At 35.5% G+C, this 20,458-nt stretch overlaps 5 protein-coding genes and 1 long non-coding RNA gene across 9 annotated transcripts; 3 read left to right on the top strand and 3 right to left on the bottom strand.

Annotated features, from left to right (window-relative positions):
- Nucleotides 1-182: 182 nt before the first annotated feature.
- On the top strand, nt 183-2,863 carry LOC494383 (probable 2-ketogluconate reductase). The gene is made up of 5 exons (XM_026834305.1): nt 183-201; nt 744-939; nt 1,243-1,414; nt 1,711-1,889; nt 2,146-2,863. The coding sequence occupies exons 2-5, from the start codon at nt 900-902 to the stop codon at nt 2,394-2,396; spliced, it is 642 nt and encodes a 213-aa protein (XP_026690106.1). The 5' UTR covers nt 183-201; nt 744-899; the 3' UTR covers nt 2,397-2,863.
- Nucleotides 2,791-3,707, bottom strand: LOC113474204. Its single transcript, XR_003395852.1, has 3 exons — nt 3,617-3,707; nt 2,961-3,117; nt 2,791-2,911 (listed from the first exon to the last, which is right to left on the bottom strand). It is a non-coding gene; the product is annotated as an uncharacterized LOC113474204 (long non-coding RNA).
- LOC100184381 (probable 2-ketogluconate reductase) lies at nt 2,876-4,970 on the top strand. The gene is made up of 5 exons (XM_002131111.4): nt 2,876-3,119; nt 3,391-3,586; nt 3,870-4,041; nt 4,180-4,358; nt 4,548-4,970. The coding sequence occupies exons 1-5, from the start codon at nt 2,931-2,933 to the stop codon at nt 4,796-4,798; spliced, it is 987 nt and encodes a 328-aa protein (XP_002131147.1). The 5' UTR covers nt 2,876-2,930; the 3' UTR covers nt 4,799-4,970.
- Nucleotides 4,922-10,785, bottom strand: LOC100175046 (secretory immunoglobulin A-binding protein EsiB-like). 4 transcript variants are annotated; one of them, XM_026834319.1, is made up of 7 exons: nt 10,645-10,785; nt 10,196-10,272; nt 6,596-6,728; nt 6,153-6,362; nt 5,890-6,077; nt 5,299-5,385; nt 4,922-5,237 (listed from the first exon to the last, which is right to left on the bottom strand). In XM_026834319.1, exons 4-7 carry the CDS (start codon nt 6,315-6,317, stop codon nt 5,141-5,143), a joined length of 537 nt encoding a protein of 178 aa, XP_026690120.1. In that variant the 5' UTR covers nt 6,318-6,362; nt 6,596-6,728; nt 10,196-10,272; nt 10,645-10,785; the 3' UTR covers nt 4,922-5,140. The 4 variants fall into 4 exon arrangements, with proteins under 4 accessions (XP_026690120.1, XP_026690121.1, XP_026690119.1 ...); XM_026834320.1 differs by lacking the exon at nt 6,596-6,728; XM_026834318.1 differs by lacking the exons at nt 10,196-10,272; nt 10,645-10,785 and adding an exon at nt 7,116-7,207.
- Nucleotides 7,198-16,680, top strand: LOC100177384 (ankyrin repeat and EF-hand domain-containing protein 1). The gene is made up of 18 exons (XM_009859990.3): nt 7,198-7,293; nt 9,225-9,418; nt 9,733-9,860; nt 9,930-10,034; nt 10,659-10,861; nt 11,207-11,365; nt 11,421-11,535; nt 11,824-12,044; nt 12,357-12,485; nt 12,721-12,998; nt 13,351-13,480; nt 13,675-13,778; nt 13,992-14,073; nt 14,257-14,401; nt 14,797-14,957; nt 15,305-15,382; nt 15,536-15,682; nt 16,051-16,680. Exons 2-18 carry the CDS (start codon nt 9,303-9,305, stop codon nt 16,201-16,203), a joined length of 2,454 nt encoding a protein of 817 aa, XP_009858292.1. The 5' UTR covers nt 7,198-7,293; nt 9,225-9,302; the 3' UTR covers nt 16,204-16,680.
- On the bottom strand, nt 16,659-20,263 carry LOC104265605 (menin-like). Its single transcript, XM_009859991.3, has 8 exons — nt 19,740-20,263; nt 19,247-19,397; nt 18,898-19,025; nt 18,635-18,715; nt 18,397-18,566; nt 17,993-18,223; nt 17,461-17,592; nt 16,659-17,271 (listed from the first exon to the last, which is right to left on the bottom strand). Exons 1-8 carry the CDS (start codon nt 20,073-20,075, stop codon nt 16,755-16,757), a joined length of 1,746 nt encoding a protein of 581 aa, XP_009858293.1. The 5' UTR covers nt 20,076-20,263; the 3' UTR covers nt 16,659-16,754.
- Between the last annotated feature and the right edge of the window lie 195 nt (nt 20,264-20,458).

Here is a 20,458-nt window from a genome sequence, read left to right as displayed (position 1 = left end):
TGTTGGAAAAACAATGCCACTAGCATTTGTTGAAATGGTGAAAAATCACTTTGACGTTGTTTTTAAAGATGATTTGAAGAGCAATGTAGTGCTAACCAATGTGGTAGCAGTACTTCCTTTTTATTGGAAACCAGAGGTAAAATTAGGGCAAGTAGTCACTGGGAAGTACGTTTGTATGGCATGGATTGTTAGCCTTTGCATGTAAGTTAAACTACCTCAAAGCTTGTGACAAAAAAGTCTATAGTGTAGGTGAAATGCATGGTAATAGGGTGGTACAACCTTCATCTATTTTCAGGGTTAATTTGTTATCTTTATTCAAATGGCATACAATAACCATATAAACTTACATTTCTTCTCACATTGTTGCAAGTTGTTTTAAGTTGGATTTAACATTAAGATTCACATTACTGTTCATAGCAATCAATACAACGGAAGTAAGAGGAAAAATTACAACAAGTGCGTGAAACTTTCCTGAATCGCTGGGAATAATTATCTTATAAATCAGAGAAAACGACAATAAAGTAATTCTTCATAGATATATATGTTATGCATGTTGCCTGATAGTAGTTGACATTAATAGATTTTATTCTCCTATAGCTCAATATCATTAAATACTTTTGCAGCATATAAATTCTGTTTCTAACAGCTCTACCTGTAAAGTAACAGGTTGCTTCGATAGTGATTACTGCATGCCTGCAACATTTCATACTGATTTTTAAACAATACTTTTTAACCAACTGCAGATAACAAAAGACTTGCTAGAGAAAATACCAAACGTTAAACTTGTTGCTGGTATTGGTGCTGGTTATGATGGCTTGGATTTAGATCTCCTACGATCGCATGGAATAAAACTGTCAAACGGTGTGGGTGTTTCTGATGCTGCAGTAGCCGACTTTGGAATGCTGATGCTCATGGCTGCTGCAAGAAACTTATACCAAGGTTATTCTGCTTAAAAAATAAATTTTGTTGGTACCTTACGTATCTACATAACCAAAAAAATATCAGTTTCTTTAGGATTTGGCTATTGATTTCTATAAACCTATTTCATTATCCTTAATTTATGCTATCAAAAGCTTTCTTTTTTATTGTCTCCTCACTAAATCAGAATTTTATTGTCTGTTTAGGTTAACTAAATAGGTCGGACGACTTTGTTTTTAGATGCTAATTTAATTTTAAAAATTATGATCTTGCTGAACTGTCAAATATATTTGGGACTATATCTAAATAGTGTTTTTGCTATAGATATAAGTATGGGTATGAGTCCAACCACAACCAGCTTCCCACATGATTCAAGATACCGTGATATAAGTGAAAGTGTGCTTGGTATTGTGGGTATGGGTCGCATTGGTTACAAAATAGCAGAGCGAGCAAAGGCTTTTGATATGGACATTCTTTATCATAACAGAAACCAGAGGTAATATTCAATAGCCTATGCAATAATTATTAATATCTTTATAAACAACATAAAAAGGGGTTGGACCCCTGGCTGAATAAAGCAATTTAAACCCATGTTTGTATTTACATCAATGCATAGAAAAAAAACAACAGTCTAGCTTTTTTGTAAATGTGGAACAATTTTTTTGTTGCCATATTTTTTGGTTATTATGTATTTTTTTCCTAATGTTGACTCCCCGAGAGACAGCTAAAATTTTTTTATATTCATTTAAAATTAATTAATAAAAGCTGATTTGTTTTCATTTTCTGTTTCAGGTCTAGCATTGTAGAGGAAGCTGTTGGTGCTCAGTATTATAAGACGTTAAACCAAATGCTTCCGCTCTGCGACCATGTAATAATAACAGTTCCACTGAACTCAGGAACTTACAGAATGATTGGTGCAAAGCAGTTCAGATTGATGAAGCCTACCTGTGTGTTTGTCAACATAGCAAGAGGTACAGTTAGTTTACTGCATGTCAATATTGAAGTACAAATACCTTATAAAGTAAGCCTGCTATTACAAAGTAAGTCAGCAAACTTAATGTGTGTACAATGTTTGCTTAAGTTCATATAATTAACTCTACTGTGATAGTGCTTATTTAAGGCATTGTGTTGTTTCTAGTCTGTATGAGTACTTTGTCGGTGAGCATGTGTATTTAGCAGTGCATGTCTGGCTTTCATTGAAAACTGTTACAATCCTAATTATTAAAGGTGGCATTGTTGACCATGATGCACTGACTGAGGCTTTGGAAACAAAAAAGATTTATTACGCTGCTTTAGATGTAACTGACCCTGAGCCACTGCCTCGAAACCACCCTTTGCTTCAGCTTAACAACTGCATTATAACTCCTCATAATGCATCTGCTACATTTCGTGTTCGTTCTAAAATGCTACAGAAAGCAATAGACAACATCCTTGCTGCTATCAATGATGAACCCTTGCCTTCTGGCGTAGAGTTTTAAAATGTTAATTACACAATGCATAATCCTTACAGTTTGCAATGCTATGTATGCCATCTAATTTTCCAAAATCTATGCATATTGTTGTATTACTATACTTGCAATTTACAACAATGCTTCCAGCATGTATTAAAACAATAGTATAGTTATTAGCTTTTTCTGTTGAACAAATGTAAAGTATATTGCAACTAAAAAATACACAAAAAGAATGAGCTTTCAACCCCCCTGCTTAAGAGCATTTTAATTTGTTTGAGTATCTCATTGTAAACAGTCGTTAAAAGTTACCACTTTTATGCAATATATAATATAACTGATCAATGCACCTCAAACACTTTAGTTTTACATCTATGCTGTGCTTTGTAGTGGCTGTGCTTTGTAGCTAATTTATCATTTATTCGCTTTCATGCTTTTATTTTCATTAGTGCGTCAAATGTGCAATAAAATGTAGTTCTTGCGGAGGCTTTAACACATTTATGCTTCATAGCTTGTACTTTGGGTTAGGAGTCTGTGTAATTGCACTAATAGGATATTAAAAAAATGAGCAAACCACTGGTGTTATGTTCATACCTTGATCGTTCTGCTGGGAGATGGAATGGTGTTACCGATTTCTTTGTTAACATTTTCGAGAAGAGATTTAAGATTATCTGGATGGATGACTTTGAACAGGATGTTGCAAAATATGCTAAAGATGTGGTTGCAATTGCATCTTTTATTAAGAGGCCACCTGTAAGCATTACTAAATTATTTCAAATTTAAATATTTATAATAAATTATAAATAGTTTTCTTCACCTAATTAATGATTAATCCATAACAAGTTAAACATTACATAAGTCACCTGCTGCTTACAGCGTGAAGTTAATATACAGATAATATAATTTTATTGTTGAATAGATCAACTTGTTTAAATCATTGGTATCACAGCTCTATGTAGCTGATAATATATCTCATAAAACACTCAAATCTGGTGCACATTTAGTCTTAATGTACTTTTCACAGGTCACCGAAGAACTGATTAAAAAACTTCCCAATTTAAAAATTGTTGCCAACATTGGAGTTGGGTATAATCATCTGGATGTGCCAATGATTCGCTCATTTGGTGTGAAGGTTTCAAACACACCACTTGTTCTTGATGATGCAACATCAGACCTTGGCATGGCTCTATTGCTGAATGCAGGACGGCAGCTTCATTCAAGTATTAATAATTTCATTCATTCATATTTACCTTTATTATTATCTTTAAAACCATTTAGTGTAGAATCTTTAGGTTGTTAGTAATAGTACTCTTTCACAGCAGCAAATAGTGTAACCTATGCCTACAAATTTATTGGGTTGAAATAGCATGTAAACAGGGTTAACAAAACACAAAGAATTTTTTTTAGAGCTGTTCAATATACTATTTGATGGACAGAATCTTAAACTTTTAAATCATAGATTTAAACATGTGACTACTATGGTTTTTTGTGCACCAATTTTAGATATTACTCTTTTGCGATCTCCTGAAACAACTCAAATTGATACAAACTATATGACAAATGATGTGAGTGGTACCACCATTGGTATCCTTGGAATGGGAAGGATTGGATACAAAGTTGCACAGCGAGCAAAAGCCTTTAATATGAAGATTCTTTACCACAACAGAAGCAGAAGGTAACATTATTAAAACAGATAGCAAGATCATGTTTTTAAACTGCATATCTATTCCATACCTGGAGTGCAATGTTTCACTGACATTTAGACCACTATTTTTAATGTTGATACATTAATGTATAATGGTTTTATAAATAGAGACGAGGGGGAAGAAGCCAACATTGGAGCTCAGTACTACAGCAACCTCAATGAAATGCTGCCACACTGTGATTATGTTATGGTCACATTGCCTTTGACAGCAGAAACCCAAAAAATAATGGGATCTGCTCAGTTTAAGTTGATGAAGTCTACGGCTATACTTGTCAATATTTCTAGAGGTATTACTGAGTGCAGTTTTAGTAAATTACGTAACATTGAATTTGCAAGGGTTAAATTTGCACATAACATTAAATTTGCAGTGCAAAATTTTCATAACAGACAACAAATAGTTAAGATCACCTCCAACCATTATTTCCATTTAGGTTACAGTATTTGCACTTGCTATTAATATTTGTGTACACTAACAGGTGGTACCGTGGACCAAGATGCGCTCGTACACGCGCTGACACACGGAGAAATTCAGTTTGCTGCGCTTGACGTCACGGAGCCAGAACCTCTCCCACGTGACCACAAGCTGCTGAGCCTCGAAAACGTAATCATTACACCACACATGGGAAGTGGTACGCTAAATACAAGAATAGCCATGGCGCAAAAAGCATTCGACAACGTTGTTGCTGCAGTTGATGGTACAGCACTACCATCCGAAGTATTCAAATAAGCTACGCTATAAATCGTTTCATTACCGAGCAATGCATGTTCTTATCTTATTAATTTTTCACTATTCGTGCAATTACCGAATCGTGCATTCCAAATTTTAGCACTACATTCGTAATTACTTACATTCCATAAAGACGTAACTGTATTTGTATCAAAAGCTATGGGGAACAGTACTTGTGTGAATATATAACCACAGAAAGTACTGCAATCGACTACGCCCTATAGATTCGAACGAAGTAGAGAATTAGTTTTCGAACATAGTCCAGGCGGTGAAAAACCTGGTTCAAAAGTAAAAATAGAAAATGAAGTCACAGAAAATGTGCACAAAGGGTTTGATGTCTTATCACATATCGCATCCTCTTCTCGCACAAAGTGATAAAGCATGTTCTGCTTCTTCCACTCCATTTTTCCTGGCATGGTAAAGCAATCTAGTTGGTTGTCTAAAAATGCAATGCCACATAGTAACTGCAGTATTAATAGAACAGAAGTTAGAAAACGTACCCTGGTCGTAGCCCAGTCTTTATTCCGTGTATGTGTCCAACAGCGAGGTTGAATGACGCTTCTGCGTGGCCTTGGTCGGCGGCATATCTAAAATTATCAAAAAATGTTAAGGCACAGAAAATACTTAATTTCGAGTTGATCCGTTATTCAATAGAATATTGAATAACGGATCTCATTAATTTAGTTATAATAGGGTGGGGGAAGATGGAACACCTTTAGCGCATAACATTCAAATATCTTGATCGTGTTTTAAACAATTAATAAAGATATGTTGAAGTCGTGAGAATACCGGGTTTGGTAACAATTCCTTCTTTTCTACCAAACGGGACGTATAGAAAATATAACGATATGGTGTCCCATCTTTCCCTAACCTACTATATCAATACGAACGACCAAGCAAGTAAATCGAAAGAAACATTAGGTTTTCAGTTTCACCAACTGCGTGTTTGTTTGTGTGGTGTTGAAGACACTTCTCCGTTAAGATGCTTCCAGCTGCATTTTCGATCGATTTTAAGGACACTTTGTGACAATTGTGGTTTAACTGATAAGCTTGTTAATGCTTTATCGGGATAAGATATTCGCGAGACTCACTTGAACCACTTCATAGCTTCGGTCTCATTCTTTGGGGCGCCTCGCCCGGTCAAGTATCGCTGTCCGACTACATGCTGGGCAGGGGCGTAGCCGAGGTGACCGTAACCCTTCGCAACGTGAAAGTGAAGCGACTCGTAGTGAAAATACGTGACGTAGACAAGCAGAACGACGACAAACAATCCGATAATCTGAACAAGTGTTTTCACCCATTTATTCATTTTTTTAATGCACAATGTTGAACTTTAATCGTAAAATGTACTTACCTCTAAAGAACGGCACAGCCAGCTGTCTTCGGGTAAATCTTGCAATCTAAATACATTGTTTCCGAGTTTTACCAGGTTTCCGCACCTGACAGCAGGCTTTCGCCTGTAGTCGTCAACGTCAACTGCGCTTTGCAAATTTGTGCTGGAAATGCGCCGCCGTCTCATGATAACCAGAATCAGTACTAAGTTTTTGTCCGTGTTAATAAATGTCTGAAATTTACATCATTAAAAAGTCGCTGAATAATCGACAACGTATTAGGTATTAGACACATTACATCCTATTTAAATTTACTGACTAAATTTACACATTCAGCTTATTTAACAAATTCCAATCTCCCTAATTTACTATACTGAAAACCAGCAAACATGAGAAAGAATTTATTTCCACGCTAGCAGACACTAAACAGCCAACATTCGCATACCTTAACACGGGAGTCAATTACCTTAAAAAATTCGAGCAACCGAATTTATTATGTCCGCGACAGTTAAGATCAATTATTGATGTTGACGACGGGTATAAGTCAACCAAGTGTATGAATTATTAATGCAATGACGACTATCCGTTCCGCTTTTGATCTGAAATTAATTGTATGGAGAAAACTCGTTTACGTAATTCATTCGTGATAATATTTTTTCATTAGTAAAAAAAATAAATTTGGTAGTTCCCATTATTGTACTAGTCATGTGTCTAAACTCTTTTTCCACAGTTTCCCAATAATGTTACATTAATAAAATTTCTCATTGTATAACGGTTATCCTACGTTCTGTATCCAAGTTTTATACCTTTTTAGCGTGTCAAAATTTTTTATGTATATACTATTTTAACTTTCGTTGACTTGGTCAAAAAAACAAAATTTATCTATACGTGTTTGCTTTTCTAAACCTAATCGCTCATTGTTTTCATCAAATTGAATAAAAACGTGACGCTTTAACAAATATAGACAAGCAAAAAACGTAACTTACGTTTTTCTCTGACGTCACAATCCGGATGCAAGTTAACATTTGAACGTAGTTTTAAACTTTGCATACGAGTTGTGCCCCAGACGAGTGAGGCCCGCATATTTATGTTGCTGATTCGTTTGGAGTTATCGAAATTCTATTACTGTGAAAACGACCAAAATTTGAAGACATGTAATCAAAGGTGAAGTCAAATTTAGTCAAAGCTGTAATAAACTAGGCCTAAACATGTTACGCTGAAAAAGTGGTGAGCTGTTTTTAAATACGTATAGGTGTGTATACATTCGGGTTATCCTTATATAAATGATTCATGAACTGTTAGGGTTGGTAGTCTAATATAAGCCTGAGTTCTTTATTGGATTCATTATAAAACGTCTCTCGGCATATTATTTATCGTTGAAAGCCAAAAAAGTCTTCAAAAAGGTTCGGATAAAAACTAACCAAAATACAAGTGTGACCTATTAGTTTCAAACTTGGCTACTAATTAATGTTGAAAATTCATTAGTTTCGATGTAGATTCGCTTGAAAGTGAATTTAATTGAAGTGTAGCTCGACTGTATTTTGAAGAGAATCGCTTTGGCTGTACTAGAAAAAAGCAACACGTATACCGCGCGCGGTGGTCTGAATGTGACCTAGCAACAAAAGACGCCGCTTGCCAGGTCTTTGTGAGTTGTGTTTTTATAGAAAGGCCAGCGAGTTCCTCGCCCACAAACAGCGTACACAAATGCCAGTGATTAGATTATCCAGAATAAGAAGCGATAAGGTTGCGAACCAAATTGATTCAACTCGATTTAGAATTATTACAGGGCCACTGAGATATTTATATTGACTTCTTGCGACAGTCTGGGAGTCACGTTTACGAATATATTGGATTCGGCAAATTTAACCCGAAATTAGATATTACTTAACCGCTGTAGGTCTATAGGCGAAGCGTTACATTAACCGAAAGTCACAGTACAATTGATTACATACTTAAACGACATAAGTGTTTGCAGTTTGTGAGGTTACGGGAGTTGAGTAGTCTCGTTTGTCTACATGTTACTTCATGAACAAGCTATGGCGATATATTATCTCTCATTATCTCGAAATACATGAAGATAGTTATGTTAACTATGTAGCAAAAAAGTTTTTAACCGACGTCGTAGTAAAGATGCGCGACGGTCGGTCATTCGGAAAAATAGTTTTTATTATAAAGTTAAAACCGACAGCAGGGTGAAGATGGGACACGTTTTCATTCTATTTTCTCGTTCCATTTGGTGGTAAACAAGAAACATTCAAATAATTATAAAACCGTATCCCCGCTACTCTCATAGAACGTTGTTAGTTGTTTATATCACGATCAAGATATTTGAATAAAATGTGTTAAACGTGTCCTATCTCCCCCCAACCTACTAAATAACTAGGGACTAATTGTCCTTTAACTTTTGGTAGTTGACGTAAAGTGTGATCTTACTCTGTGTTATTTATGATATTCGGATATTATCTGCTGAAGGTGTCCCGTTTCCCCCCGCCCCCATATTTACACTGAACGGCGAACATTATTAACACTTTGTAATATAAAAATTAAAAAAGTCTTACTTCTGTTTTAGAAACCAAAACTTTATATTTATCAACTTATGCAGAACAATATTTTATATCCATGGCAGCACTAAGTCATCCATCTGATTCGTATTTGCGCTTACTTATTATTATTTGAAAGACAATGTTGACCGTCTGTAAAAGAAGGGCTACCAGGCCGCGTCAGAGATAATATTTGCTTTGCTAATTCCACCTTTAGGGATAGGCTTCTGTTGATACGACTTTGAAAGGCAGTGTATTATGCTGGCACATATAAGCGCGGTTTAGTGCGTAGGTCCGACTCCTAAATCAATTGGCAAAACAGTCCTACTTTCAGGAGATTTTACCTGTATTGGCAAAAATAGGAGTTTAGCTGTGGTACGACAGTTTCATCCTTGTTTTTACGATGACATATTAAAAAATGAAAAGAAACTTTATTATACGTCGGTCAAGGATTCCTTACGACGGCCGCAAGCAAAAACTTCTTTTATAGCTAAATAACCCGTTTACCTATAACGTAAGGGCATTTTTGGTGACAGATAAATTACAACTTTACAGATTCATGGCACCAGTGTAATGAGGTTAGGTGGTTCGGTAACATGAGTGCGAAACGGCGAACCTAAACTTGCAGCGATCATGGCCGTCACCGCCGAATCCCGCCTCGAGACGTTGCAGGTGTACAAGCTTCTACAGAGCGTCAGAAAAGAGGACACGCTCTCAATAAGCAAGCTATGTACACAAGGCATACCCATGTAAGTTCTACAATGAATTACATTGAAATTGCTGACATGAGGCGAACACAATTTTAACACACGGCGAATTTAACAAAACGTTAAGCTTATGGGAACTTTAACGAAACGTTTGTTGTGAAAGCATTATGTGACAATGGATTTATTCATCAAGTTGGGCAATTTTCGAAAGCGCTTTGTCCACTAAATTGGGTGTTTACTCGCTTTAAGGCGAACGGGCATTCATCTAGCCGCATTGTAATATAAATAACTGTATAAAGCAAAGAAACTGACGTTTTCTGTCACAGCACACCCAGATTATCGGCATGTTTTAACAGGTTGGTTAACTACCGCGACCCACAGGACGGGGAATGCGCATTGCATCTTGCAGCGCAAGCCAACAACGAGGCAATGACCAAGCTGTTACTAAAGTTCGGCGCCTTTCCCAACGTTCAGGATTTTAAAGGTAAGTATTATTTTGTAATATGTGGCTAACAAAGACAAAAAAAGTTTAGAATAATACTATTTTTGTCAGGTCGCACACCAGTCATGACAGCCGCCGACTACGGCCATGATAAAACTGTGGAAATACTCGCAAAAAGCGGCGCCGATTTGAAAATACAGGACAAAGAAGGAAAGGGTAAGAGCTAAACTACCGTATACCATTTACCTTAACAAGCTGCTACGTAAAAATTGATGTTAATTGTTTTGTTATTCTCTGTTTCGTAGTTATAGAAACAGGGGTCGGAAAATATATTAGAGAGTTGTTACTCCCTGTAAGGATAATTAATACCTACTTACCGTTGAGTAAAACCACAGTTGCTCCTAGAGGTACTTGTAAATTTAAGCAGCAGAACAGAATAAACACTTCTAATACCCTATAACAATAAAAAGATAATAAAATTTTCAAGTACACAAATTAAACTGAAGAAGTAATAAATAAGTTTTCTAATGAAATACATCAGCCAAAATATTAAAAAAAAGAGTGTCATAAAACTATTTATCTATTTTACATGAAGCAAATAGTAGGATGGGAAAAGATGGGAGACCTTTTCATTTTATTTTCTCGTCCCATTTGGCACAATTAGTAGTAAACAAAGAACATTTAAAGAATAATAAAACCATATCCACGCAACTCCCATAGAACCCCGGGGGTTGGTTTTAAATTTTTTTTTTTAATTTTAAATTATGTTCTTTAAAAAACTTGTCCTTCCGGGGCCTACCAAAAAAAATGTTTAATTAAATAGTACCTGTTGACTTTTAGATGTTCTTTTCTACTGCCTGTCTGCGGCAACGAAACGTCATAAGCGATGTCTTGATATCGTACTCGCTCACGGTGCAGACGTGAATAATCCAACAGAGTCAGGCAAATCGGTGTTGGTAACTGCATGCGAGTCGTCAACAGAGAATGAAATCATGTGTATGATGTTGCTGGAGAAAGGGGCAGATCCTAACGCTGTTAATAAGGTAGAGTCTATAATGTAATAAGGGTTGTCACAAGTTATTATGCTTTCATTGAGTATCTATGTAAAAATATATTACCTGGCAGAAAAATCAATACAAACAGAAACCGAAAAAATTCCAAATAACTATTTACCTACAGAGGTATATAGGTGACAACTTGTAAGCACTAAGCAGTAATAACGTTTGTAAAACAGAACACTCATTTTATAACAACCGCTGTTGCCCCGCCATGCGAGGAAAAATAAGTTTCATTCATTCATTCATACGACATTCATTCATTCATACGACGGGAAATACAATTGAAATTATAATTTTTTTTATACCATATTCAAGGGTTCTTTGTTTTAGTTGAATGGTCGGTCAGCACTATCTGAAGCTTGTTCATCAGGAAGTATAGCGACAGTACGAACTCTACTTCAAAAAGGTGCCAACCCAAATATTCATGATAAAAAGCTGCATGTCCCTTTACACTTTGCATCTCAAATGGGAGCCCTGGAAGCTGTAAAGGTATGAGATTGTATATTAGGTAAAACTTTTCAGTTACAATGATAAATCATTACAGGCGTTGGCTGCATATGGTGCAAACTGTGACAGCACCGACACAGATGGCTACAATGCACTACATTATGCAGCAGAGGGAGGATTTGCTATGATTTGCAAGTATTTGGGTCAAAGAGGTAAGTCAGTACTATTTCATAAACAGTATGGTGGGGTAATATGGAACATGTTTTTATCCTGTAATATCATCCTATTTGGTAGCTAGTAAACAAACAATATTTAGGTGTTAACGGTATTCCATCTTACCCTGCAGTACTATATGTTATGTGCTATATTTGAAAATGTTATTTTCTTTAAAAAATTGTGTTATTGGTACCAAATTAAATTTCACTCTATATTAGGCTACCTTTACCACAACATTGCTGTATTTTGTGCAGTTTCCTACTTGACAAATAAATATTCCCCAGGGTGCAATCCTAAAGCAAAAAACACTGATGGATTTACTCCAAGATTACTCGCCAAAGAGAAAAGTCACAAGGATGCTGGGAAAGAGTTGAGAAAAGCTGAGCGTGTGTTTACTAAATACTCCAAACCTGGGATGAAAAATCCCAACGATCCAGCAGCTGTTGCTTTGTATGATTGGTCACAAGAAAGAGTTGACGTCATTAGAGAAGTCTTGATGAACCAGGTGGATATGACTTGTGGATCTCTGCATGATGCTTAAAACCTGCAAAAAAAGCTTTATTTTATATTTTTACTTGAGTAACAGAACTTTTATGGGTAAAAAATGTGTGTGAATGAATGTAACTTGCTGTATCTTCGAATGGTCATAAAACAAAATTCGTTATAACACCAGTGTTATGTTTCATATACCTAGTGCCAGCCTACGAGTTACCACTTATGTAACTTTGTGGGTTTTCTCTAAACACTGTTTGAAACATGGGGCACTTATGTGCTGAATTTTGTTCATACCTAAATAAATTCTTTTCTCGCCCTTCAGGTCAAATCAGGAGAAGAGACAGAAGATCTTCCTGGAAAAGGCAGTTATGTTGATAAACAGGACTTTGATATCATAATGAAAAAGTTGGGAGCTCCTATACCAGATGATATTCGAAAGAGATTGCATGATGTGGGTGAAGTAAAAATAAAACAAAATGAATATATTAAAATTAAACAAAATGTTGTAAAGTCCTACAAATTACTATTTTTAGGCAGTAAACATAGATAAACATAAAACAAAAACAGACTTTTTAAACTGTGAACAAACATGGATGAGTTTCAATACATATGCACTGCAGGTTTTGAAAACATTCACTGCAAAAAAGGAATTCTAGTGAAGCATAGCACAAAGTTTTTCATTACAGGTTCATGATAAAGATAGGAAAGGCTTGATAGAAGTTGAAGAGTTCTTATCTGGAAAGAAATATATCTCCAAGACCTACCTCATGTCCGCGTTTGAGGGGAAGAAAAAGAAAGGGAAGAAGGGGAAGAAAGGGGGAAAGAAAGGGAAAAAGGGTCGCAAGTTTAAAATGCCGATGCCCATATGCACTGATAAAGAAGGTCCACGAAGGCCTGATGGTGGACCTCCTTTTAAGTTTGTAGAAAAGCAGGTTTTATGGACGGATACAAATCGTTTTGATAGGTAAGCATTGGGTGGTTTTATTTAGGCTTAATATGGGGTGTAAATTTGTTGAGTATACTCCAATTGTGGAGTGTATATGAGATTAGGTAACATTGTACTCTGTGGTTATTTTAAACAAAGCGTGGTAACATAGGATATAATACATATTTAACCCGAATGAGTTCATTTCTAAAATCAATACATTCTATATACGAACATGTATTGTACATTGTTATCAGACGTTTAAAAACATTTCTCTTATTATTTCTTAAACAATTAACACTCTTATTTTATGCCTGAAAAGGGCTTCCATTTATGCTAATGACTGTATAAATTTAGTAACGTTATAAGTATAATGCACATGCTTAATTAGGGACAAGCCCCCCAAACACCCGTTACAAGATGATTCAGCTTGGTATCTTCAACAACCCGAGAAGTTATACATGAACATTACTGATGCAGTTAAGCTCGGCGACATGGAGTCTCTAAAACGAGCTTTCGAGGTAGTAGTGTGGTGTTTTGTGTATTCTTGTTAATGAAGTTGGTCTTACTCATGACTTGCAAATTTTGGGGTAAAGGTGTTAGTACCCAGTTATTATTATAATAACTGTTAAAGTAACAACTGAAAATGTGTGGTTTTGAATTTGCATGAAATTCTAGGCTACTGTACCTCTTAACTCTTGTTTGTTATACACAGACTGGCACTGACATTGACACAAGGGACAAATATTTTAAAACTCCATTAATGGCTGCATGTGCTGAAGGAAACTTGGAACTGACCAAATATTTATTGTCACGAGGGTAAGTAAAAACACAGGCATTGTTAAAATATGTTTTATCGATTAACTTCATATGTAATACCACAAGAACCCACTGAGGTATGCCCTTGGATGTCCAACAGTTTACAATATAGCATTTGTGCAAACATTAAAGAGATAGTCAAAAAGTTTACTCATAAATATTAACATACCCCCTTTTATTGGATTGCTAGGTATAATTATAATTTTGTTACAGAGCAAGTGTGGAAGCACGAGATAATTTTAAATGGACACCCCTACACCATGCATGTCACTCTGGGCAACTGGATGTAGTGGAAGTATGTATGAAGATATAATACCTTTGTAAAAAATCACAACTTAAAAGTAGAGAAAAACTTTAAAAATGTGCTCAATAAAAACAGCCTTTAAAATTCCAAGCTAGGCATTGCCTGCTTGGGCAGACCGGACACTTTGTTTGTGATACTGTAAATATTACTAAATTACTAACCATCTATGTTTAGACTTTAATTCACGCTGGTGCTGATGGAAATGCAGTCACTTGGAACTTTGCAACTCCACTTATGAGGGCGATAGAGAGTTGTAAACCCGATGTGGTTAAGTTTCTACTCGACTGTGGTGCTTCTGTTACAATGCAAAATAAAAAAGGTGACTTAACAATATATAGAAGTGTTACTTGCTACAATAACAGGGATTTAGTTAGTTATAGTATTATAATTAGGCTACATTTTATACAAAGTACAAAAGTATTGTAAGATTAGATATTATTATACAATTAATCTTTTTATAGAACACAATTTTATACTTTTTTGTGTCTAAGTTACTTAAACCATAATTTTTGGCAATATTACAACCCTATGTAAAACTACTGTAATAATAATTATAAAACGATCTGCATATAATGCAGAATACTATAATGTGGGTGCCGAGGCACAGTTGGTTCTCTGGTGCTGTTGTTTTCTGTTGTTTTTTCGCGGCGCGAGGATAAAGCAAGTTACATTCACATTCAATACCTGAGAAAATCATCCGATTTTACTTAATAGAAAAAACTGCATTGGATGTTGCAAGAGATTGGGGCGATGGACAAATCTATCAAATGGTCAAGGAGAAATTTGATGCAGCCCCCAAACCTAAAAAGGACAAGTCAGGCAAGCGGAAACCACCAGGCCCCCCTAAGCCACTCACTATCCCACCAATACCCCAGGTACAGTTTAAACATATTTAAAGTATTTTTTTCTGAGATAAAACTTCTGCCATGGTGTTTACCTAAAGGTTGATTGTTTCACATAATGCTATAAATAAAATTTTCTGTATGTTGTAAGAATGAGATTACGGGTCGCCTAAATTATTAGCCATACATTACAAAAAAAAGAAAAAATCCAAAAATCATCCACAAAGGTCCGCATGTGGTAACTTGAAAGCAGACATTAGGTGTTTGAAACGGAACACCTGTATTATAACTGTCATTGCTCCGTCATAAAACTATTTATAAGATACATTCATTTATTTAATGAGATATGTATACTAAATTATTAACGTCTGTGCTATTAGGGGCATTTGACGGCACCAAACTCAGCTGAAAAAATTGAACCAGTCCAAGAAGTTGGAGAAAAACAATCAGAACCTCAGGTAAGGTTTAACTAAGTAATTAGTTTTTACAATAAATAAATCTTATATGAAAACAGTGTTGTCTTTTGTGTAATTTATAGTGGAGTAAAATATGAAACAGGAAACACTGTGCTATTTATAGAAAAACTTAATCAGTAATTGATTTACATTCAGGTAATGAAAATTGAAACCACACCTGCACCTGTCACACCACAGGGTCATGACAAACCAGAGATTAAAAGCACCAACTCCATTCTACTTGCTGCAGATGAACTAACATCACATGCAAAAGCTGAAGAGATTACCTTCACACCAAGAAAGGTAACTTTGTTGTTACCTGCAAATTGTAGTGTATTTGTTTTGACAGGTTTTATTTGTTACGTTAAATAAATGTAAATTTGATAAACCCTGTGGGAATTTTACTGAACACTGCTTTGAAACAACTCAAAATGGGCCATCAATTGAATTTTTTCAGGTCTTTAAATAGTGGTTAAAAGTATTTTTTTACGATCAGTGTGAGAATAAAATCAATTTGAATGCTCTGTGGGATCGTAGCTTGGAAATTGGATAGTTGAGCTGTTGAGGCATAGTTAGTAAATTATACTGGATTAGCTTATGCCAAAAAGTTGAACTTAAGAGCTAATATATTTAGATAATATTATAGAAAACTTACCATATTTTGAATACAGAGTTGGACCAAGCAATCAACAACTGAAGACTTGTTGAATGCAAAACAAGAAAAGCGAACGCGATTTGGCTACGAAGTTGATTTTGAGGACTTTGAAATGCCGCTAAAGAAAAACATTTCAAACAAAGTCCGAGATTTTCAGGCTCAAGCGTGATGTAAAACAATAAACAGTTTAGGCAAATTTTTGATTGCTGCGTTTGAAGGAATGTAAAGACTATTGTATATGCTTGTTTATATTGAAACACATTTTAGTGCATCTTATGCACTTCAGTTATAACTATTTATGCCTGTAGTTATACCCATGTATGCTTTACCTTTTAAGAATCACACAGTGCCAATTTACCATTCTGCCAGCGAAGGATTAACTGCCTGGATAGAACTGCCAGCAAACTCCTAACTGATTTAACCTAATACCGGCAAACTTATATAGGCATGCTTTGCCTATTGACCAATACATGGCATTTTGAAATAGTTTAGTTGAAAAATTATGAAGTTTCATTAGATTATAGAAACCAACCTATAGCAGCCTTATTGTAATCGTGTTATATATGATTTGTGTTTTATACAGTATCAGTATCCTGTTTTTGCATTGATTATTAAGCTGAAATATAACAGCACAGGTTCGAGTGTATTCATATGATAAAGCTGTCTCTCAATCGCATGATATATTAATCAAACTATGCAAGGAAAGCAATGAGTGAATATCTAATCTAAATCTTTTGATTTTCTGACAATTTTTGATCTGTCCCCATAATCCACACTGTAATCCCCTGCATTGGATTTTCGTTTTACAAAATGGACTTGAGACTGAGCAGTGAGAAGCAGACCAATTGCTTGTGAGTTCACTTTCTTTCCACTAATCAGCATCTCACTTAAAGCTCTCATTTTTTCGCTCCGAATATTCAATTTTGTAACTGGTTTTGCCAGAGCCTCAGTTAACTCAGTGTCGTCTAAAGTTTTAGGATCCTGGCCATCTTCACTGGTGCTACTTGAATAGGCTAATCTTGAAGGAGAGCTAAGAGAAGCTCCTTTGCTGGAACGTCTGTTCATCCTAGTAGTTTCCATAGCAACAGGTTTGGAAGGACTGCTGTTTCCATCTGAGTAAAATTGTCTAACTTCTGGAGTGAACTTTGAGATGGTGTTTGTAAAGTGGCGCGCCCACCAAGAGTGGAGAACTGGTGTAACACTGCCTTCCTCCCATAGACAAATCCCATCATAGAATCTGTACAAGACAAAAGTTGCCTCAGACACTGTAGAAGTGCTAAAAAGATTCTCTTCAAAAGAATACTGATGTACTAGTACTATCCCATTTGTCATTTCAAAGATTTATTTTTGTAAACCTGTTTTTTAATAACGTTTTATTTTACAAAATGTAAGTATGTATATACAAAGAAAAAAAATCATCACTTACTGTATTACATTGTAATAGCACTGGGTATCTTCACAAAGTTGTGGAACAGTTTTAAGAGTGCTAGGAATCAGATCGTTTGCAATATCAATCATCTCTTTATAACTCTCTTCGTCTTCTTTTCCATAATTGTATCTGAATTTATTATTAATTAGAACAGAAACACATGTTTTAATGTTGAAAAATATTTTCTTTCAGTGATTCGCAAACTATAACCTACATTTGGGGGCCCGAAAAATTAAAAAAATAAATTACTGTAAAAAAATATTATTCATTTAAACAGATCAGATGAAAAGTAACAAATCACCCACTAAGTAACATACATGGTAACGCTGGCACAGGGTGTATGAACACCCGTGTTATAACAACTGTCGTTTTTCGGCCACGCAATGATAAACTACGTTACATTCAAGTTATGTCAAAGTTCCACACTCACAATGGTAGCACCTTCAAGCCAAACCTGTAACCTTTCAGCTGGAGTCAGGTTGGCTCACTACTGTGCCAAGGTGCATTACCATGAAAGTAATTTCTTCACCTGGACAGCACTTGAGCTGCTTTGGACCAATTACGAATTGCATCATCATATCTGTTTCGTCGCGCACAACTGTGCCCTTTGCTTACATATGGAAGAAAATGTAAACCATCATATATTGTTTCAACTGCAGTGATAGCTTTGTTGTGTATTTCATCCACAGTTGCTGAGTCTTGTTTGTTGGTTGGAATAATTTCCTTGAGTTCAGCGTACACACCAAGTGCCATTGGGTATCTAGGTACAAGAATGTATAACTTAATACATTATAAAAATTAAGAAGAAATACAAAAAAAGTTAAAATTGCAAGTTATTTGTTTAAAAATGAACATAATGGGTATATATATATAATTATACATATATTATATATATATATTTCATATTATCTTGGTTGTTGGTTATTTACTCACTTGTCCATGTGCCCTTCTTCATATAAATAACGCATTATGTCATGCTGTATGAGTTGTAACTCCTCGCTGTCAGTTTGCATGTCAATTGCTGCGTTTAGTGAAGTGACAAGTGCTACAACTTCCATCCACCTGTCACACTTCACAGCATTCCCACCATGATATATCCAGTTCTGGGAAGAAAAAAACAATGAATTCATTGGAATAAAGTAAACAATATATACATATATATGTTTATTACCTTTTCAGTGGTGGTTTTATCAATCAAAAAACCTCTTCTATCTTCCAAGCCTTTCCCATGCCATGTAACTTCAGTCATATCCTGTAAAAAATAATATTCAAAATAAACTAATTATAATAATACAAATGGGTGTCATATTTTTTAATTTGATTTTTAGCAAAATCCCACTTACACTTATAATTGTCAAACGTAGGGAATCTCATTGATGTGGTTAATGCAATATGGAGGTAGCTAGGAAGTAATATAAACTAATTATTTATTACCTTTGAGTCTTCTCCTGTCGCCACCCATGCGTGGTCACCACTCAAAACTAAATGAGCATCTTTGTAAGCCAATACCTGGCATGCGGCCACCACCACAAATGCAAGACCAAAACAATCCAGTTGACGTCCTGTAACGACAAAATATTAAACACCAAAAAAACAAAGGCTATAAAAATTATTAAATTAACACTTTATAAATGAAAACAAGCATTATTCCCACTTATTTCAATACTTTTAAAAACCATTTAAATAAAAAAGGCTATAAAAATGAAAGTGAAAATTGGCATTGTTCCTACTTATTTCAATAGTATACTGCATTCAATACTTCTGACATGTCGTATCAAATTACCTGTAAGATAGCTGAATAGAGATTGTATATGGGGTTTATCCTTATGGTATGATCTTAACAAGCCATTCCATATCACATCACTGACACGCTTGCATAACATACGAGTGGCATAACCGCTTCGTGAAGTAAATTCTGTCAAGCTCTTATCAACCTGTTAACATTATGAATGGAATATGACATTAATGTGTGGGAATTGTGTACGTACCAAAAAAAAGCGTATATATAATTTTTATTTATTTCTAAGAAAATGTGGGAAATACATTGTTAACCTTACGCAAGTCAGGCGAATTACGGTGACACAGCACCTTTTCGCTCATTTTTTAGGTTAATTTTTGACACAAACGCCCGCATTTAAAAAAATTATATACAGCAAGTATTAGGAAGACATAAGGACCATTTTCGGACAAAAATGGTTACTGCCACCGGTCACTAGTGGCAGTAATACCAACCCTCAACCCAACATATAACTAATATACTGTGTAATATAAGTTACCTGTGCTTTGATCATCAGTACAAACTGATTGTATAATCCTTCAATTATTTCCAGATCCAGAGTAGGAAATTCATCATCAATGCTCTGTGTAGAATCTGTGATTTTATCCGGTGGTTTTCCTCCTTTTTCACTGTCTGTGCTGCTATCCACTGACGCTGTTCTGCTGACTGTTAACTCATGTTCAAGGTACCCAAACAAGATTGAAAGCAGTGCTAAGTTCGGTTCATGCGAAGGATTCAATTTAGCGTGTTGTAAGTGTTCCTTCACAAGTCCAATGAACGAAGACAAACTTGTGATTGGAAAGAATGCCCGCTCTTCTACACGAATTTCTGACATCTTACCAGATCGCCTATTTGCTTTTTAGTATAAAGTTGTTTGAATACCAACTACTGGGCATGGATGTACACGACATAAACGCATATAACTGTACAAATTTTGAACATTAGCTTGGTTTATCATTAAAATTTGCAACCTTTGGATTTCCCTCCAGAACAACTATTTCTTGTACAATCAAGTACGGGTATTCCCCGAATTAAAGTTATGTTTTGACGAGATGACGTCAAGGACCCGGAGATTCATCTACTAGGCGAGGCTTTCTAGTATTTAGACAAAACAAACGAAACGTGGTGATCTTTATTTAAGGCGCCGTGACAAAGTGGTTAGCGCGCCTGCATTTAACCCAGACGTTTGGGCAAGATTCTTAACGGCAATTGGTTCAT

Source organism: Ciona intestinalis, chromosome 4, assembly GCF_000224145.3.
Source record: "Ciona intestinalis chromosome 4, KH, whole genome shotgun sequence".
Taxonomy (NCBI): domain Eukaryota; kingdom Metazoa; phylum Chordata; class Ascidiacea; order Phlebobranchia; family Cionidae; genus Ciona; species Ciona intestinalis.
Note: the sequence above shows the minus strand (reverse complement) of the source record. Positions and strands in the feature narration are given on the sequence as shown.

Bases quoted from the DNA above. Each gene is read 5' to 3' on its own strand.
- LOC494383 (XM_026834305.1), top strand. From the start codon at position 900: ATGCTGATGCTCATGGCTGCTGCAAGAAACTTATACCAAG. The intron at 1,415-1,710 runs GTAATATTCAAT...TTTCTGTTTCAG, and splicing joins TATCATAACAGAAACCAGAG to GTCTAGCATTGTAGAGGAAG. The intron at 1,890-2,145 runs GTACAGTTAGTT...TAATTATTAAAG, and splicing joins GTTTGTCAACATAGCAAGAG to GTGGCATTGTTGACCATGAT.
- LOC100184381 (XM_002131111.4), top strand. From the start codon at position 2,931: ATGAGCAAACCACTGGTGTTATGTTCATACCTTGATCGTTCTGCTGGG. The intron at 4,042-4,179 runs GTAACATTATTA...TTTTATAAATAG, and splicing joins TACCACAACAGAAGCAGAAG to AGACGAGGGGGAAGAAGCCA. The intron at 4,359-4,547 runs GTATTACTGAGT...GTACACTAACAG, and splicing joins ACTTGTCAATATTTCTAGAG to GTGGTACCGTGGACCAAGAT.
- LOC104265605 (XM_009859991.3), bottom strand. From the start codon at position 20,075: ATGTCAGAAATTCGTGTAGAAGAGCGGGCATTCTTTCCAATCACAAGT. The intron at 17,593-17,992 runs GTGAAGAAATTA...TAATAAATTCAG, and splicing joins GCAGCTCAAGTGCTGTCCAG to ATACAATTATGGAAAAGAAG. The intron at 17,272-17,460 runs GTAAGTGATGAT...TGTCTTGTACAG, and splicing joins TGCTATTACAATGTAATACA to ATTCTATGATGGGATTTGTC.
- LOC100177384 (XM_009859990.3), top strand. From the start codon at position 9,303: ATGGCCGTCACCGCCGAATCCCGCCTCGAGACGTTGCAGGTGTACAAG. The intron at 10,862-11,206 runs GTAGAGTCTATA...TCTTTGTTTTAG, and splicing joins ATCCTAACGCTGTTAATAAG to TTGAATGGTCGGTCAGCACT. The intron at 14,958-15,304 runs GTACAGTTTAAA...CTGTGCTATTAG, and splicing joins CTATCCCACCAATACCCCAG to GGGCATTTGACGGCACCAAA.
- LOC100175046 (XM_026834319.1), bottom strand. From the start codon at position 6,317: ATGAGACGGCGGCGCATTTCCAGCACAAATTTGCAAAGCGCAGTTGAC. The intron at 6,078-6,152 runs GTAAGTACATTT...ACACTTGTTCAG, and splicing joins GGCTGTGCCGTTCTTTAGAG to ATTATCGGATTGTTTGTCGT. The intron at 5,238-5,298 runs GTACGTTTTCTA...TTGCATTTTTAG, and splicing joins AAGACTGGGCTACGACCAGG to ACAACCAACTAGATTGCTTT.